The 20,269-nt window shown below is 44.9% G+C and overlaps 1 protein-coding gene across 2 annotated transcripts in view; it reads left to right on the plus strand.

Moving 5' to 3' along the window:
* The first annotated feature begins 348 nt into the window (after window positions 1-348).
* EXD1 (exonuclease 3'-5' domain containing 1) overlaps window positions 349-20,269 on the plus strand; it is a 39,850-nt gene continuing 19,929 nt past the window's right edge. For both annotated transcript variants that reach the window (XM_083166366.1, XM_083166365.1), the window contains exons 1-3: window positions 349-506; window positions 16,559-16,708; window positions 19,118-19,186. In XM_083166366.1, coding sequence (XP_083022492.1) covers window positions 16,576-16,708; window positions 19,118-19,186 — 202 coding nt within the window. In that variant the 5' untranslated portion in view covers window positions 349-506; window positions 16,559-16,575. The remainder of the gene's footprint in view (window positions 507-16,558; window positions 16,709-19,117; window positions 19,187-20,269) is intronic.

Raw genomic sequence — 20,269 nt, forward strand, 5'->3', positions numbered from 1 at the left:
TGTGGCCGCACGCTAGGTGCCACTGCCCACTCGCACCCTACATCTGCACATGCGCAGAAACGCAGACACAAAAGATCAGGACTGAACCAACCAGAATAAGGGCTTATATGTTTATATACAATAAGAGATTCCAATACTCCATATAGTGCCGGGCAAACCGCAGGGCTTCTTTCTCCACATGTAGACGTAGGACCCATCATCATCCTCAGCACATCGCTCAGTGCTCACTCACAGACACAGCGCAGCCGTATATACTTCCAATGGCAATCCTCGCACAGCATCATGGGAGGCGCGGCTCATTACAATACTATTTGCATATCCCACCCACTAACTAGAAGCCGTTATGTGAGACGTTGCGGAAGCCCGAGGCGGGATTGGTCCCTTACCTCTTCGGGGGCGGAGCTTATGATCTGCAGCCTCTGCCCTGTAAAGCACGTGACTGTTCGTTTGCAAGTTGCTGCCGCGGTTTGTGTGCTGTGCCCGGTCCTGTGCTCGGTCCTGTGCCCGTGAGTATGCAGCTGGTGCTGTCACTGTGCAATGTTATATGTGGGTACTGCTGGTCTCAGTGATCCTGCTGCTGGTGCTTCCCATTGGTGCACAGTGATTTGTCCTGGAGCAGAGCGTGGTGTAGTTTCTGGGCTGGGTCATGTTGGAGGGTAGGATGTCGTGTTACCATTTACTTCTCAGCAGCAGTTGTTCTGTCAGCACTGTATGGGTCAATAGGTCGGCCACTATTAGTTCACAGGCCTTAGGTCAACAACACACGGAAAATGTTGACATAGCTTGTGTTCCCATTGGGCTTAATGGGCAGTTGCCCACGGGCCCAAGGGTTCTAGGGGCCCACACCAATGGGGAAGATGGCACTGCCCAGGGGAGCTGCTGCCCGGGGTGTGTGTGTGTGGCTTGTTTCGCTTCGGGCCCGGTGCCTTGCTACGCTTACCACACAATGCTCTGTTCCTGGGCTTCCCTCTTAATGTATGATTACCATCACCTGTGTTGAACAGGTTAATTGATAAGAAAGTTCTTCCAACACAGGTGCTGGCAATCATACATTAATAGGGAAGTCCAGGAGCACAGCAATGTGTCCCTCCTGGAGAGGGTCATGTTGGGAGGTATGGTTATAGGCCCAAACACTGGGCGAGTTTGAGCGACTTCTAGCAGAAAGCCGCCCAGTGTGTATGGCCCAGCGGTGAGCGCTGCTGCACGCCCCCCCAGAGTTAATAGTGAACATCGCTGGGCATAATCTAGTGTGTATGAACCTTATGTCCACTTACAGGGTGAAGTACAAAAAAATCCCCAAAAAACAAAATATGATAAACTTATGTCAACTGTTTCCATGCCGACATGTTGTGTGGACTATGTCGATATAAGCTATGTTGTCGTTTTTCAAATGTCAACATGACTATTGACCTTAATAGTGTCAACCTGTTGACTGCATCCCTCTCAGTAGATCACTTACAAACTGTCTACACCTGATATAAGAATGCTTAATTAATAAATTAACTTAACATCTTTATGCTGAAAATGATTATTACTACGTGTGTTAAGGACCATACACACGGGACGATTGCAGACTAGATTGCTTAGTGTTCATTCTAGCGCCCACCATCTTTGCAAACCCATGCAGTTCCTCTTCCCTGCCTGTGGTGTCGCTGTCTGCTGTAGTGCTTCTAGCACAGTGTGGTCTGTATATCGGCACTGATATGGAAACCAGACCTGTGCTAGAAACACCACAGCAGACAGAGACACCCCAGGCAGTGAACAGGTACTGCAAGGGTTTTCAAAGATGGCGGGAGCTAGAATGAACACTAATCGCTTAGAAATGGAACACTGATCGCTCTGTGTGTATGCCCTGCGGTGATAACGACGCGCAGTCCCTCCGCTCAGCACAATCTAGGGATGGACATCAGAAGCTCACCATCAAATGAAGGCTGGGCTTCCGACATTGAATATTTGGATGCGATGGTCACTGACCATCGGATCAAAACAATTTGATAGAAAATGTTTTTCATATGATTGGCGCATGTGCAAAAACATCCCTTTTTTGCACATGCTCAATCATCTTCAACTGCAGCATGGCTGGCTGGGGGTTGGGACCATCGGTACACCATCGAATCGGCAAACATCAGAATGCTGCCATTAAAATGGTAAAAACACTACCATCAAATAAAAAACTTTGATGGTGGTGAAACATCGCGATTCGATGTCTAGGGAAGCCGATCCCGGGGCCATTTTTTTCAATCCCGGAATTCGGCTGCCCCGCATATTTACTTACAGATGCGTGGTGCGGCCGGGGTGATGGAGCCTGTGCAGGTCCGCTGCTGGGCGGGCAGGCAGATCTGCTGCTGGTCCGCGGCTGGGCGGGTTGGTCCGGGGACAGGATGGAGGCAGACAGCCTGTGCGGCCTGCGCAGCGTGACCTCTGATGTCGTCACGCTGCGCAGAGCCGCGCTGCCCGGGACGGGAGAAGCCGGGCAGCTGCTGAGCACCAGCTCAGACGCTGCCCGGCATTAGACTGCGCATGCGAAGTCTAATCCCGAAATCCCAGAAACTCCATTCCCGGGATTTCAATCCCGGCGTTTTGGGGGCCAAATCCCGGGATTGGCCAACCTAGCGATGTCCTTTCCTAGCACAATTTTTATTTTGACTATATAGTTAAAATTGCATCGCGCAAATCACACCGTGCTATGCAACACCCGGTCGCGATTCACATCGAAAGTATAAATAGATTTTCACCCCGGTGTCCCTCCCTCTCTACCAGCCGTTGCCGGCACCCCACTGGATCCCGGTGGCCGCAGCTTTATACACAAAAGTTTGGAATTTTAGAGAATTATTTAACAAGACGGATTTTCTTAATATTATGCAGAAACGGCATTTGCATAATTCAAAGTAACTCCAGCAAAAAAATAAATAGTAAATCTCACAAAAATCTGCCCCAGGCTAATTATTATAAATTATTATAAATGTGGACAATGATCTAACCCTGTGGTAGCCAACCCTAGTCCTCGAGAGCTACCAACAGTGCATGTTTTGCAACTATCCTCACAGAATCACAAGTGAGCTAATTAGCTCCATCTGTGGATCTTTTCAAATGTGTCTGTGATTAATGAGTGCAGCTGTGCAGCAGCTAGGTTGTCTGGAAAATGTGCACTGTTGGTAGCTCTCGAGGGCTAGGGTTGGCTACCACTGATTTCTAACCCCTATGTATAGGCTTCCCCTACTAGTCCTTTAAACTGGGACAAACGTAAATGATAGGGACTAGGTAAAAACCGGAACCCGGAATACCGGACAGGCTCCAGTCAACAAACTGCCATTCCGAAGCTTGTAGTGCACATCGCCATCTAGAGGGTGTCCCATCTGCGGGTTGTCTTTGACCGATTTCGCTGGGGAGATGGGGAGGGAGAGATTACAGCCCCCCAGGATGGTGCGGACCGTTACTTTGTTTATTACATCCCTGGACCATACATGGAGGCTAGAATCTATTACCCTGGTGACAGCTGTCACAGATGCACCCACGGGACACCACATGGACAGGGAAGATATATATTCCTGCATTGAGTCGGCCCAGTGTTCCAGTGGTTTGATGAAACCATATAAGAATACAGGCTTGACGTTTACTTCACAAGTGCTCCAGTGTAAAGTGATAGTATTGTAAGCCTATCACTGTACGGAACGAATGGTTTATGCCTTCTTTAGGTGTAAACTGCTTTATGCCAACGGTGGTGTATTCAGAGGAGAGGGATCTTATGAACCCTTGCCTGCAGCCAGGGGCGCCAACAGCTCAGCCGGGCCCTGGTAAATTAAGGAGGGGGCATGGATACCGGGTGAGGCGTGGCCTCCGGAGGGGGCATGGTCACGTCCCCATAAAAAAAAATAAACAAGAGGGAGAGAGCCGACAATCTGCCAGCTCAGCACACGGCACTGAGCAGCTCTCTCTCCCACTGTGATCGGCTCCCTGCAAAACAGACCCGGGTAAAACGTACCCCCCTCGCGACGGCCCTCTGGGGACGGTCACCGTGTGCATACATAGTGTCAGTTTCCAGGATTAGTCTTTGAAAAATATGATAGACTCCTCCAATACCACCAGGGTGTCCCTGCGAGTTTACATTAGGGGCCTTTTTCTAGTTCACTCTAAAGCTGGGTACACATATATACAATTGTCGGGCCGTTCTTCCGTTCTGGGTCGGACAGCCGTTCAAGTGTATATGTGTGTACGCTGTCCCGTACGAGCGATAAACGGCAAAAAACTGTCTTGTCCGTCCATACTCGGTCGGTCGATGGTTCTTTGCAGTTTAATTTTCATCCGACAGGACGGCCCCATATCGGGACAAAAGTGCAATGTGTACGCACGTTCGACCGATATGCTGCCGTCCTTGCGACTATACTGCCAAAGCTGGAACGCCCATGTGGGCGTTCCATAGCTGCATCATCTCTGGCAGGGTGACTAAAAAAAAAAAATGGCGTGGGGTCGCCCCCACAGCCGTAACCAGCACCAGGCTAACAGAGCCGGGGCTGGTATTTAAAAATCAGGAAACCCGACAAATAGGGCTTCGCTGATTTTTTTTAAAACCAGCTCCAGGTCCGGGGCTGGTTCCCAAAATACAGGGGACAAAATGACTAGGGGTCCCCTGTATTTTAAGAACCAGCCCCAGGCCAAACCAGCCAGCAGGGTAATGCCACAGCCAGGGGACACTTATTATATAAGGTCCCGCGGCCAAAGCATTAACCTACCGACCAGTCAGCCTGGCCAGGGGCCCTGGGGGAGTGGGGACCTCCCCAATAAAGGAAGCCCTATTTGTCGGGTTTCCTGATTTTTTTTTTTTACCAGTCCCGGCTCTTCAGCCTGGTGTTGGTTTTGGCAGTGGGGGGGGGGGGACCCCACGTTGTTTTTTTTTAATGGGTAAAAGGGTGACTAAAATTACTAACCCAGCCCATTATGATAATTTTGTTCACATATGATGTGTCATTAGCCCAAATCGAGACAGTGTGTACGGTGATACAATCTTTTACTTGCGACGGTTTGAACAGGAGTACATCGGACGTCGCAAGTCAAATTGTACAGGTGTGTATGCGCGTAATCAGCTGTTGTTTGTGGATGGTCCGACGGGTGTACGGTCGGTCCAACGGTCACAAGAAACAGGGATTGTATATATGTGTACCCAGCTTTAGAGGCAAATTCCTTCTGAAATGGACAAAACCATGTGCATTGCAGGTGGGGTAGATGTAACTTGTGCAGAGAGAATTAGATTTGGGTGGGGGTTTTCTTCACAGTGAGATCTATATTGCAGTGTAAAAATAAAGCAGTCAATATTTACCCTGCACAGAAACAAAATAACTCACCCAAATCTAATTCTATCTGCACCTGTTACATCTGCCCCCCCTGCAGTGCACATGGTTTTGTCCATCTGAGAAGGAATTTGCCTCTAAGAGTGATCTAGAATAAGGCCCTAAGTACGTAGTAGGGATAAGTATGCAAAAAATGATGCGGGTGGCCAGTCCCAGGATTGTGGTCCATAAATGCTGGGATTTGAATCCTGGGATTTCCTGTGCAGATTTATTTATTTTTTTTCACCTGGGCTGGGCATGATGTAACGGGACATAGCTGAGAAACTCGTTAAGCCACACCCCCTGAATGTATGGGCAATGCGCAGAAACCCAGTGCTAGTGCAATCCCTCTGGTCAAGGGGGTGTACTCTGCGCCACAATGCACATGTGCCAGTAAAAACAATATACTCTTTGGTAATTTCAAAGTAAATACGTTTTATTTGGAAAACAATACATATATATTTTCTAAAAATCTCCACTGGGGGGTATATTTACAACAGTTGCTGGGGTGGGTTTAATAAAACCAAATTTTAATACCGGTATACACACTGGGGTGGGTTTTAGACAATACAAGACAAACAAACAGGAAACATGAATAATGACAGTCCAGAGTTGCTCCTCCTTTATAGGTGGTGGGTAGTAAAGTCTTTATACAGGGTTTGCTTTTCCCTTTTTATAAGTCCCTTTTTATAGGTCTATGGAATCTGGTGTTCTCTGTAAGTTCAGGGAGTTCACCCGACTTGTGGTAGCTTACCAGAGTGCTGTGGGTGGTTTGAGGGTCTGCCGGCAGACTTCCCAGATGCGCTGATCATGATGACCTGGACGAGGTTTGGATCCCACTGGAACTGTGCAGCATCACACAGCGCATCTGGGAAGTCTGCCGGCAGACCCTCAAACCACCCACAGCACTCTGGTAAGCTACCACAATTCGGGTGAACTCCCTGAACTTACAGAGAACACCAGATTCCATAGACCTATAAAAAGGGACTTTTAAAAAGGGAAAAGCAAACCCCGTATAAAGACTTTACTACCCACCACCTATAAAGGAGGAGCAACTCTGGACTGTCATTATTCATGTTTCCTGTTTGTTTGTCTTGTATTGTCTAAAACCCACCCCAGTGTGTATACCGGTATTAAAATTTGGTTTTATTAAACCCACCCCAGCAACTGTTGTAAATATACCCCCCAGTGGAGATTTTTAGAAAATATATATATGTATTTTTTTCCAAATAAAACGTATTTACTTTGAAATTACCAAAGAGTATATTGTTTTTACTGGCACATGTGCATTGTGGCGCAGAGTACACCCCCTTGACCAGACGCACTTTTTTTCCTAAGGTATTTGTAGTATACCCGTACTCAGCAGCAGCAATACACATTGAGTTATTAGCGCATACCTCTACCCCTCACTTCTGTCCGACTAGTGCAATCCCTGCATTATATCAGAATTCCCTAATGTCTGAACTGAAATTCATGACGTGTGGGTGTATTTGGGGCAATGTAGGGAGCTGTGACTGTCATACACGGTCACACTGATACATCACCAACATATTGCCCCTAATTGATTTGATCCCTCTGTGAAGCCCCGGATGAAAGTGCAGTGCAAGGACACTGTGTGTGTGTGTGTGTGTGTGTGTGTGTGTGTGGGGGGGGGTTTCCTTAATTTGTAACTTCAAAACAAGTACTAAATAAACAAATCCTAAACAATGGGGGAGAGAGGGGGTACAGAGGGACAACTTGGACACTGCCACAATACACCAGTTTCCAGTGATAATTACCGCTTTCACATCACTGCGCCGGCTCGGACTTAGGATCTCGGTCCCGTTCCAGATTGCCCATTATACACAGGGTGACCCAGGTTTAAACCTTATAACCCGGGTCATTCAGTGTAGTGCTTTCACACCGCACCTTGAACCAGGCAGCAACCTGAGTTATAATTGCGATGTTAAAGGGGTATAAATAATGTAATTCACCAGATGCTTCCAGCAGTACAGAGAATGGGGTACCAGGGACCTCGACTTCAACTGCAGGACCGCTCTAGTAGAGAACCCGGGTTGGAACTGCTGGAGGTGTTGACGCTGTGGATCCTTTATACCATAACCACTGAACGCTAGTTCTCTAATGACCAACTACTTGGATTAATAACTTAACACTGCCATAACATCGCCCCGAACCCCAAAACCGGCCTTTGATGGGGCATCAGACTATAACGCAGCTTTCAGCTGTAACTTCCCCGTCATACTGATGTTTCTGTGCGTGACACTATAACTGGGAACTCTGTACAAAGTGCTGTATAAAACTTTATGTGCTACTGTATATAAAATGTAGCAAACAACTGCTCAAGGACATTGACATCTTGCTGCGGGCCTCAAGCTAAAACTAGGCCAGCTGGTATATGCCCGCTCTGTGACAATCCACTGAATTATTGGATAGCCTCAGTGGCCTAACAATAAAGCGCTTGGTAAATTTGGGAGCTTTTTCTGGTCCGCTAATGGGGCCGTCACTGGGTCTGTTGCTGCTCGTCTGCTGACCTGCCAGGTTCAGCAGTTCTTCCTCATAAAATGGCCGTCTCCTCTAGCATCCTCAATAACTGTCTACTGTGATTGGGCGGCCATTTTGTGAGAAACATTTCTAATGCAAACAGGAGGAGCACCGGGACCACAAACGGGAAGATCTGCTGGACCCGGCAGTGGCAGATGCAGAGGTGGGTGACCAGGCAGCTGCTTATCGGGTATTTAACATTGAACACCCAATACCAGCGGGTATTGGAGAAAAGTCCAATAGGCTAAACCCCAGTGCATCTATGGGATTTTGGCATGTATGACGTTAATAGGGTATATGTATGTAGAAACCAGCATACCCACCTCAGTAAGAAACTATGTAATGTATCCCTATAGATTGTAAGCTTGCAGCAGGGCCCTCCTACCTCCAAGTCTGTCTGTTGTTACCCAGTTTGTTTTATCACTGTCTACTATTGTAACGCGCAACGGAATCTGCTGCGCTATATAAGACACTGTAACGGAATCTACTGCGCTATATAAGACACTGTAACGGAATCTGCTGCGCTATATAAGACGCTGTAACGGAACCTGCTGCGCTATATAAGACACTGTAACGGAATCTACTGCGCTATATAAGACACTGTAACGGAATCTGCTGCGCTATATAAGACACTGTAACGGAATCTGCTGTGCTATATAAGACACTGTAACTGAATCTGCTGCGCTATATAAGACACTGTAACGGAATCTGCTGCGCTATATAAGACACTGTAACGGGATCTGCTGCGCTTTATAAGACACTGTAACGGAATCTGCTGCGCTATATAAGACACTGTAACGGAATCTGCTGCGCTATAAAAGACACTGTAACGGAATCTGCTGCGCTATATAAGACACTGTAACGGAATCTGCTGCGCTATATAAGACGCTGTAACGGAATCTGCTGCGCTATATAAGAAGCTGTAACGGAATCTGCCGCGCTATATAAGACGCTGTAACGGAATCTGCCGCGCTATATAAGACACTGCAACGGAATCTGCTGCGCTATATAAGACGCTGCAACGGAATCTGCTGCGCTATATAAGACGCTGCAACGGAATCTGCTGCGCTATATAAGACACTGTAACGGAATCTGCTGCGCTATATAAGACACTGTAACAGAATCTGCTCTGCTATATAAGACACTGTAATGGAATCTGCTGCACTATATAAGACACTGTAACGGAATCTGCTGCGCTATATAAGACACTGTAACGGAATCTGCTGCGCTATATAAGACACTGTAACGGAATCTACTGCGCTATATAAGACACTGTAATGGAATCTGCTGCGCTATATAAGACACTGTAACGGAATCTGCTGTGCTATATAAGACACTGTAATGGAATCTGCTGCACTATATAAGACACTGTAACGGAATCTGCTGCGCTATATAAGACACTGTAATGGAATCTGCTGCGCTATATAAGAAACTGTAAATAAATAATGTATGTATCTCAATTAGGCAAAGCCGATTGTAGGGAATAAAGACGGTGTGGCAGCAGTCCCTGCTGGTGGTATAGTGGTAATACACTTGGGCAAATATCAAGTGTACTGTCCAAACACAGAGGCTCTTAACCATGAAGGTTGTTCAGACCTAGTCAAAGCGGCGCAGTTTTGCAGCACCATGCGATCATAGACCAAGTGAAAACCTGCCCCATGCAAGCCTGCGAATGGTTTGCGGAAATATCACCACTCGGCAGAAAGCGGCAAATCCATTCACAATTTGATCACTATCAAATGGTTGTACCAGTCTGTGTAACCCCGAACCTATTCTGCCAGTGCGATAGTCAGGCTAATCGAGGCCAGAGCTGATGTCACGGACCCTCCCTGAAAATGCCTGGGCACACCCGCCTGAGATCATCTCCCTGTGTTGGCCATTTAATTGCAATGGAAGTCTTTGGTTGCATCAGCCCAGGTTTTACCTGTTTACACTGCACCGCAAGCCGGGTTGAATCAGTGTTCGTCACCGACTCGCTAGCCGGATTGAAATGCAGATACTCTCCACCAGTCATATTTCAACTCCCGTGCAAAAACGTGGGTTATTTCAGGTGTTAAAGTGGTATTATTGTGTCTAGAGATAATTCCTGTTCTGTTTAGCATATAACTTTTCTGTGATATTTAATAGAACCATAAATCCAGTCCCACTGCTTTGATCATAGCCCCCGCACGTTTTGATATAACAAATTACATATTGATGGCATTTATAATCTTCCCTACAGAAGGTACCGGATTTAACATAGGAAAAACTGATGCACACAGAACCTAATTCCCTACATTATACTTATCTTGTATTTAAACATAAATTAGGAAGAACATTTCCCTAATCCTGAAATATGAAGATGAATGCTTTGAAGATTCTGATTGTGTTTGATCATTGGTTTGGGGATTTTCTTCTGAATCACATTTCCTTTTGTGAGTGGCAGAGATTTGTTACTAAGTAAAGTAAAGCAATTATCTGGAAACCAGTTAAAAGTCCTTCGAAAAAAAAAAAAATATATATATATTTATCTCATACAGTACGGATGGTGTAATGGTTAGCTTTACTACCTCACAGCACTGAGGTCATGGGTTCTATCCCCACCATGTGTTATATATACGGGGCAGTATGGATGGTGTAATGGTTAGCTTTACTACCTCACAGCACTGAGGTCATGGGTTCTATCCCCACCATGTGTTATATATACGGGGCAGTACAGACGGTGTAATGGTTACATTACTGCCTCACAGCACTGAGGTCATGGGTTCTATCCCCACCATGTGTTATATATACGGGGCAGTATGGATGGTGTAATGGTTAGCTTTACTACCTCACAGCACTGAGGTCATGGGTTCTATCCCCACCATGTGTTATATATACGGGGCAGTACGGATGGTGTAATGGTTAGCTTTACTGCCTCACAGCGCTGAGGTCATGGGTTCGGTTCCCACCATGGCTCTAACTGTGCGGAGTTTGTATATTCTCCCCGTACTTGTGTGGGTTTCCTCCGGGTACCCCCGTTTCCTCCCACAATCCAAAAATATACTGGTAGGTTAATTGGCTCCCAACAAAATTAACCCTAGAATGTCTGTGTGCGCGTGTACATGTGGTCGGGAACATAGGACCTTCTTAGATGGGCAAAACCATGTGCACTACAGGTGGGGCAGATGTAACTTGTGCAGAGAGAGTTAGATTTGGGTGGGGTTTTACTTCAAAGTTAGATCTATATTGCAGTGTAAAAATAAAGCAGTCAGTATTTTCCCTGCACAGAAACAAAATAACTCACCCAAATCTAATTCTATCTGCACCTGTTACATCTGACCCCCTGCAGTGCACATGGTTTTGTCCATCTAAGAAGGATGTGAACTAGAATAAGGCCCATAGATTATAAGCTCCACTGGGGCAGGGACTGATGTGAATGTTCAACTATTCTCTGTAAAGCGCTGCGGAATATGTGTGCGCTATATAGGAAACTGTTAATAAATATATATATATATATATATATATATATATATATATATAAACGAACAGGAAACAGGCAGCGGCACTCCAAAGGTTTTTCAAAAAAGTGTATTCAAATCATAGGTCAGGAACCAACGTTTCGGGGTATCGGATCACCCCTTTGTCAAGGTACAAGTGAAGACAATTGTAAATGGTATAGTGCTTACCTTATATAGCACACAGTGTAAGTGATTAGCCATTCACCGCGTCTGTTGCCCGAGCACGGGTGCCGGGAGTCCGGAAGTGGGGGAGCCGGAACTGACCCTGTGCGTCATCAGGACGTGTTTTCGGTACATGGAGCGCAGGACGGAACGCACGCCGTGTGGTAGTCAAGGTGACCACGCTCACCGTTCTGCCTGTGTAATCCCTCCGGCAGCCTGTGTGTCTGGCTAAGACCGCGGTAACCTGGTAACAGATATAACAAAACGTGAATAACATCGCAGATATCAGAATAAAATTGTACATGATGTATACCACATAAATGGATGACAATAAAGTACAAAAACTGTGTAATTAATTGGGTATCGTGCATTCAATAAGAAGCGAGCCAGCATATAAAAAGATAAAAAATGAAGTGGTCGCTATTGGGTGTAAAACTGTAAAAAAGTGAAAAGGAAATAAATACCCCATACACATAAAGAGAAACACCGTAAGGTGAATAGGTGGAATAGAAAGAGAGAGCGCGAGATAGAACAAGTGGGTACAGAATTCCTTCCTAAACATCCGCACAATGGCCCTTATTCTGTTTCGTGCGGTACGGCCCGCGTGCGGCCGTACCGCCGATGTTTACAGTCTGCACATGCGCAGAGGTCATTCTGCGCATGTGCAGCCCCCTTCGCCGCAGACGTATTTCGTCCGCCGCAAAGGGGGCGTATAGGGGCGTGAGGGGCTTCATCCCCTCATTTCCCTATGTGTACGCCCCGCGTTTCATGGGCGTTCCCATGCAAACGCGGGGCGTATGCATGGAAATGAGGGCATGACGCAGCTCATGGGGGCGGAAAGCTGACGTCGCCGGATGTCAGCTTTCAGCCCCCATACAAGCTACCACACGGACGATTGTCCGTGTGGTCTCAGCTTGCGGGAGCTGCTGGGGCGTGCGGACCTGCCTTCGATGGTCGACGACCATCGAATGCAGGGGGCAGCTCCCACCATGGTGGAGGCGTACGCCTCCACCATTTTTATGCGGATCGCCAGCCGTCCGTGTACGGACGGCCGTGGCGATCCGTCTCGTGGGCGGGGATTGGTTTGTGCGGCCGGAGCCCCGTGTGCGGCTCTGGCCGCACCAACCAGAATAAGGGCCAATGTCACTGATGCGTTGGATGCTTATCTAGGGATACAAGGACCGGAGATCTGTGCAGTCTCTAGCAATGTAGGTTTAGTGATTGGGTATCGTATATGGTCGCTTAAGTCAAGATTAGTCTGGTCTTAAGTATGTCTCATAACTGACAAACAACAAGTAGAAAAGTTTAAAGGGATAGAAAGAGATGAAGCGGAGGGAAGAAAAAGCACACAATGGAACATGCTCGCCTGTCAGGCACGTCTGAGGAGCCTGATGTGGCTATTTTATTGATGCCATCCGGTGCATACTGTCTATAAGCCAAAAATATTAGTGATAGGGTAAGCACCTATTGTCTATATTAGCAGATCTGTTATCAATTAAGCTATATGAGAAAAGTAAAGGGATAGTAAGAGATTAAGCAGAGGAAACAAAAGCACACAAAATTCCCTGTAAGGGTGTCTATCCCAGAGGTCCTCAGTCTGAAGTATCAAAAAGGGATAGCAAAGATGCGAGTGGATGAAGGAAGCCAAGCCAACCAGTGGTCCTGAACGATGGAGAGTGATGGGTAAGACTGTCACCAGAAGTATGTTATCAGTGGCACTGTGTCTCAAAAGAAATTCATAGAAACAGTCAGAGAAAAATCCCAAATGATAGTTTCTCATTAAGTCCATGCGGTTTGATGCTATTGAGTTTGTGAATCCAGACTGATTCTCGTTTCAGTAATGTGCCGGCACGGTCACCCCTTCGTAATGCTTCTGGGATGTGGTCCACGATGATGTGCTTAAGATCAGACAGTCTGTGTTGTTTAGAGGCGAAGTGTTTGGCCACCGGTTGTTCATTATACATCCCTGCTATCGCTTTGCTGATTGCGGACCTATGTGTGGCCATCCTTGTACGGAGTGTCCTTACCGTTTTGCCAACGTACAGTAATCTGCACGGGCATGTGATAACATATACTATGTGCGTGGTAGTGCACGTCAGTACATGTCTGATGGGAAACGACCTTCCATCGACAGGATGTATAAATGCTGAACCAGTTGTCATGTGTTGACACGTAGTGCAATTGATGCATTTGTAGCATCCATTTGCACGTGTAAGGAAGTTACCAGGAGGTGGTTTAACTGCACTGGAGAATCCTGTAACATCATTGTTTATGATCCTGTCACCGATGTTCCTGCCTCGGGTGTGACAGATGAGTGGCTGTTTCTGTCTAAGTCCCGGTAGGCTGTGGTCGGTCTTTATAATGGGCCACAGGGCTCTGGCTGCTCTTGGGAGGACATAGCTGGATGTACAATAACGTGAAACAAATGGTAATGCATGTTCCTGTTTCATTTTCTTGGTGTAGGAATTTCCACTGGATAATAGCGACTCTTGAAATTTCAAGGGTTTCACTTTTCTGAAGTTGTAATAATTGGCTCTTATAGCCTCGATTCTCATATTTAGTGATCATCCCATCCAGGACTGAGGGCAAGACTTCTCTGTCACTCACTATGCGTGCGGCCCTGATCATTTGTGATTTTGGGAGGGCCTTCCTGAGAGCCATGGGATGAAAGCTACTGGCTTTAAGGACATTATTTTTATCAGTTGGTTTGATAAACAGCCCCGTATGCAACTTGCCATCGACCAGATGTATTTGTACGTCCAGGTAGCTGATTGTTGTATCAGAGGACTGGAAAGTGAGCTTAATAGGTGAATTTCTTTGGTTGATGTTGTTCATTACGGCTATGAATTCAGTTTCACTCCCATTCCACAGCATAAAGAGGTCATCTATATACCGTGTAAGTAAGATGATCTTGTCTTTCGCCAGTCCGCCTTCTACATATATATATATATATATATATATATATATATATATATATATATATATATATATATATATATATATATATATATATATATATATATATATATATATATATATTGACGAAAGAGCCGCACAGCACGGACTTATTCTCCGCTTACAATAAATCAATAGGCAGAAGCCAGCTGTCTTGCCTATTGCAAGACAGCTGGCTTCTGCCTATTGATTTATTGTAAGCGGAGAATAAGTCCCGTGCTGTGCGGCTCTTTCGTCAATATATGTGTTACTACAATTGCCGGCACCCGGGCGGATGCAACAGGAGGGGAGTGTGCCAGCCTATCGTGCACTATATATATATATATATATACTACCACAATAGTGTCAGGCGCCCTGTATTACAATGATTATTTCTGTCTTTCCATACGCACAATACTATTCCATAAGAACCATACATATATTTACGTGTATAAAAATGCTGTTTATTAAAACACGAATTGCTTAAAATCAGGTTCTTCTTATCATAGGAGTACACTCTTTGTTTTTACAGATGAATCCCAGCGCGTTTCGTCTTTTAACAAGACTTCATCAGGGGTACAGACATTAAAACAGTAATCTCTGTTCAAAAGGATGACGACTTTTAAAGTAGTGTCTTCTTTTTGGATCTTTCTGGTACCTCTGGATTAGAGTAGATCTTATATAGGGATATACTTTGTTCCTGTAATAGGGTGCTAGATGTTTGGCTTAATTAGTGTGGTCCACCTTTTCATCTAGTCGAGACATATGGCGGAATGGACGTGACCCTGTTTATTTGTGTCGCTTCCTAATAGACTTATAGACCATTCAGGGGGTGTTTTCCTGTAGCCCAGATGTAAGAGTGGAGTGGAGTGGGTCTTAATCACTCTTTTTTATATATACTCCAATGGAATTTAGACTTATAGCCTTTTTCTATGTGTCCTTAAAAGGACAAGTTGACCATATAGTATGCCTATGGACCTGAGCAGGAAATATTGTAGTTCCTGGTCTGGTGATGCTAGTGTCCTCCTCAGTGTCCAAAGTGCAAGTGACATATATATACACACATTTATATAGAAGATGCCTCCCCTTTCAAGCCGCTACTTATGGTAGGTGACAACTGCGTGCGCAGACTGGATAACATTTTATTAATATTGTCCTTGATCATAAATAATATGTCCCAATTAACAAATCCTATAATTAAGGTCTGTCTATTTATAGACCCTTACTAGCAATACATTATTATGTCCAATCAGCAGAGTATAAATTCACCAGAATATTACAGAGCGTGGATCCACAATGTAGGAGCCCAGTGGATTAATATGATCTCGTGCAGTTAATGTAATCAGCCTAAAGGGGGAATACAGTTAGCAGCAAATTACAACGGACTAATTGATTCCCTGGGGCTATACAATTAGCATGGAAATCAGCCCGATGCTGGCATTTATTAGGGAGTTTTTTTATTTTTTTTTGGAGCTCAGTAAGCTTGTAGAAAAAAACCAAAAACATAAAAAACCCAGATAAATGCCAGTTTTCAGTCACGAAAAAGCCATAGGTCTGTGAACTTAACACAGAATGTGTGTTTACCCCAGAATTCATATTGTTTAAGGTGAGAAAAATGGAGGCTAATTGAATACCCCACCCCCAAAAACTATGAAAAAATAAAATCTTGCAGGAAAACTTTTTTTTTTTGACAAAAATAGTTTTAACCAAATAAGCTAGAAATGGGACTGTTGTAATATGTTTGTGACATTTTTGACAGCTATAAATGTATAAATCCTGTTTTTTTAAGACTTTGTAAATGTTACTTGAATGTATGAAAGATTGAAAAGGAATAAAGATTATATTTAAAAAAAAAAATAAGCTAGAAATGGGCATGGGCTAATCTAGGGCATATGGCTAAACTTACTTTCTCTTTTTTATCGTTATGACTTTGGGTGTGGATCATATAAGTAGAGATGCGCAGATCCGGATTTGGATCTTATTGGCTATATGCTGTCATGTTTTTGACAGCCAATAAGATGCCGTTTTGAGATCCGGGTAAATCCGGATCCGCACATCTCTAGTCAGCTTTGGGTTAGGCCGACACACATGAGCTGATACATTGTTTTTGTTCCCTAGGGTAATACACGTTCAGCATGGAGGTAGTAACGGATACCGGCTTCCTAACCAAGTTCATTGGGAAGATGATGAAATTTACAACCATCAATGGATGCTTTCAGGGCGTGCCAATGAGTATCGATGCCAGTCGTACAATCCTTTTAAGAAAAGGTAATTATACAAAACAAATGACCGATACGCTGACGTCAGCCATATAGATCTAACGTTCTGTATACCGAAGATGCAAGCGGAATTATATATCTCATACAGTCCACAAGTAGCTTGGAGAAGACTATTGCACCGTCCAATAGGCTGTGAGCTTATACCACCCATACAGAAAGAGGCGGTGGCATTGGCTGAGGTAACTATTAGCGGGAAGTAGAGGAAAAAGCAATAGGTCAGAGTGGCGGGATTCAACCCGGGATTCCGACTGTCGGAACGTCAGTTTTCACTGTTTGACAGCGGGAATTCAATGTTCCAGTGGTCCAGTGTTGGAAAGTGGGCATGTCGGCGAAAACTGCTGCGGATTGCCGGAAAACATCCGCGAATTTAACAATCCACGGCCGTTTCTCTCAAAACATTTTAAAGTCTGATCTGTCTTGTCGGAATCTGCCTCCAGTGCTGTCGGAAGGGGCAGAATTGAATAGACGGCGGACGCGATTTCCCCCAGCGGGAAAATAGAGCTCAGATTGAATACCCCCCCTAAGGGGTACATTTACTAAAACTTCTAAAAATGAAGAGATATGGTGAGAGGCGGCCAGGTCACGGACTCCAGATCGCCCATATGGCGTAACAGAGATTTCCCTGAACTCTGCAAGTTGGGAACGGGTAGGGAATGGGTGGAATATGGGGTCACTGAAATTGGACACATTTATCGAGAGGGTGTGCTATGCTCTTTTGAACAGATGCAAAACACGCACGGTATCCCAAGACATTTTTTCTATAAATATCTACAGTTAAGGCATGCGGTAAACACGCAGTGGAGGGACACTGCCCCTGACCTAGCTGACAGCCCGGTTCGCACATTGGTCCGTGAACTCCCAGACCGGAGAAGGGTCTCTGCTCTATACTCCGTTCTCCTCACCTTTGCCGGGACTGGCCAGCTGGATGCATTGCGGGGTAGATGGGAGGTAGACCTGGGACCCTTGGATGACGAGGACTGGTCCTATATGTGCGGGTCACCTAGGCGAGCCACGGCGTATGCCAGATTCCAGCAGATCCAAATGTATATTTTGCATCGGGTCTACTGGACTCCACATAGGCTGCTTCAACTTGGGGGTACTGCAAGTGGCGAGTGTCCCAAATGCGGGGAGGAAGGGGCGAATTTTTGACACCTTCTTTGGAGTTGTCCACAATTACAGATTTACTGGAGTCAGGTACTTGATAGGATTAGAGGTACAGAGGTGCAAATACCTACCCTAGACCCCCGTCTGTGTATCTTTGAATTAGGAATGGAGGAGACTTTCTCCAAATTTCAGAGAATTTATCTGAATAATCTCTTCATGCTCGCCCGGGTGTGTATTGCAAGGGCATGGATGAGTCCTAATGCACCCTCTATACATATGTGGATAGCGCTTGCTAACACTACTATTTCACATGAAAAATTCATGTACAAGAACCGTAAATGTTCAGCTAAATTTGAAAAGGTCTGGCACCCCTGGACGTCTTCTCCGTTATATATTCAAGAATCTAGCACATAGCCTGTCATACTTTATACAGTAGGGTTTATTTACTGTAATAAGGGCTTATTCCAATGCTTGTCTTATTAATGCCTGACATGATGATATTCCCACGGATCATACTATTTATGTTTGTCATTGCTATTATCTACTAATATATATGACCTGATGTACTGACATGACTGTAAAGACTCCACACACACTTGAAATTTATTTGTTTTCTTTACTTTATTGTATTGTATTTTGTTTTGTTTTATCTATTATTGTTTAATGAAAAATTCAATAAAAACTCACAATTTAAAAAAAAAAAAAAATGAAGAGATAGTGTTGCCCATAGCAACCAACCTCTAGAACCTTGATGGCTGACCTTGACACTCCAGATGTTTTTAAACTACACATCCCAGCATGCTCTGCTTCAGTTTTGCTCTTTTGGCCACGCTAAATTGGATGCAGAGCATGCTGGGATGTGTAGTTCAACAACAGCTGGAGTGTCAAGGTTAGCCATCAAGGCTCTAGAAGATAGTAGTCAGGATATAATTGGTTGCCCATAGCAACAATATGTGGGAAATTTACTAAAGGAAATTTGTAAAAAAAAAAATGGGTGTATTTGTATCCAGAAAGAGACTTATTTTTGACATTTACTATCCCGAAAATACGGCAATTCGTATTCGTATTGATGTGCTATCAATACGAATTGCCGTATTTTCGGGATAGTAAATGTCAAAAATAAGTGTATTTCTAGATACAAATACACCTATTTTTTACAAATTTCCTTTAGTAAATTTCCCCCTACATGTGAAGTAGAATACACATCTTAGTAAATTTCCCCCTTTGTGTCCCTTAGGGATGTAACTCATAAATGTCCCCTAATTATTTTTATTTAACTTTTTGTTTATTTTAGTTAAAGATTTAGCAACTGGGAGAGAAGTGCCTGGAACAAAAATCTTCTTTGGGCATACCATCCTGAAAGGTAATATTATATATGCTGGAAGAAACCACCCATTTAATATTTTTGTTTTTTTCCGCGATATGAATTCCTGTCACCATACCACCATATTGTTTTCTCTGCACGTCATTTGGCTTTAAGCTAAAAAGTACGTTCCACGGTTGGATTTCATTAAGTCCGTGTTCCTCGACTGTGGGGGGATGCCTGCTGAACTTAGACATTTTATTTTTAAAGGGACGATCATTTACAATGCAAAACAATGCCTTGTAAATGATTGCCCTTTAAAAAAAAAAAAAAGCCCAACATCATAATTTTATCTTGCCCCTGTCGACTAACAACCTATTTTGGTTTTCCTAGAAGTAAAGGACAAGTCAGACCTTATTGTCCCGGCAGCTCCCCTGCAGGGGTCACATGCGATTAGGCACTTCATGTGCCAAGTTTTGCTTGTGATGAATCGCATGCGTTTTATCACATGCAACTCCCGGGAGGGCGGCGGTCGAGGGAGGATGCCCACGACCAAAGAGCCGGGCGGAGGGGGCTGATTCCTATTAATTTGTATGGGCTCAGTGTAAAGTGCGCTGCTCTGGCCTCTGGTGCTGCCTGGCTCTCTGGTAGCAGACATCCCCCGCCCATTGCCGCCCCCCACCCGATTCTGGGCTGCACATAAGTTTTAGCAAATGTTACGTGCATCTCGTCCGATCTCATGACGCCGATCTGATGCGCACGGGATGTCTACATGTGTGATTTAATACGATTTCACAGCTTGGTTTCATCCGAATTGGGTACCATCGCGCCTTAAGAAAGAGGATTAACATTTCCCAGTTGTTTTAAAGTAAACTGCAACAGGAAGTAAAATGCATCAGACGCAGCAACTCTAGTGTATACTGTACTACTGTACTGGAGAGCCCAACGATTCCACTCTATATCCTTTCAGGCGCCGCCACCCTGACTCTAGCTGCTCAGATTATACACTTGGATCCATTCCTTCCTCTATTAAACAATGTTGTTCAAACGTATTGCTGGTGCACACTGGAAAGCGGACCAGCAATATATCTGCTGGTCAACTGTACGGCGATATATCTGGCATTGTGTAACCTGTATTACATC

This window comes from Crinia signifera, chromosome 12 (assembly GCF_055691185.1).
Source record: "Crinia signifera chromosome 12, ASM5569118v1, whole genome shotgun sequence".
Taxonomy (NCBI): Eukaryota; Metazoa; Chordata; class Amphibia; order Anura; family Myobatrachidae; genus Crinia; species Crinia signifera.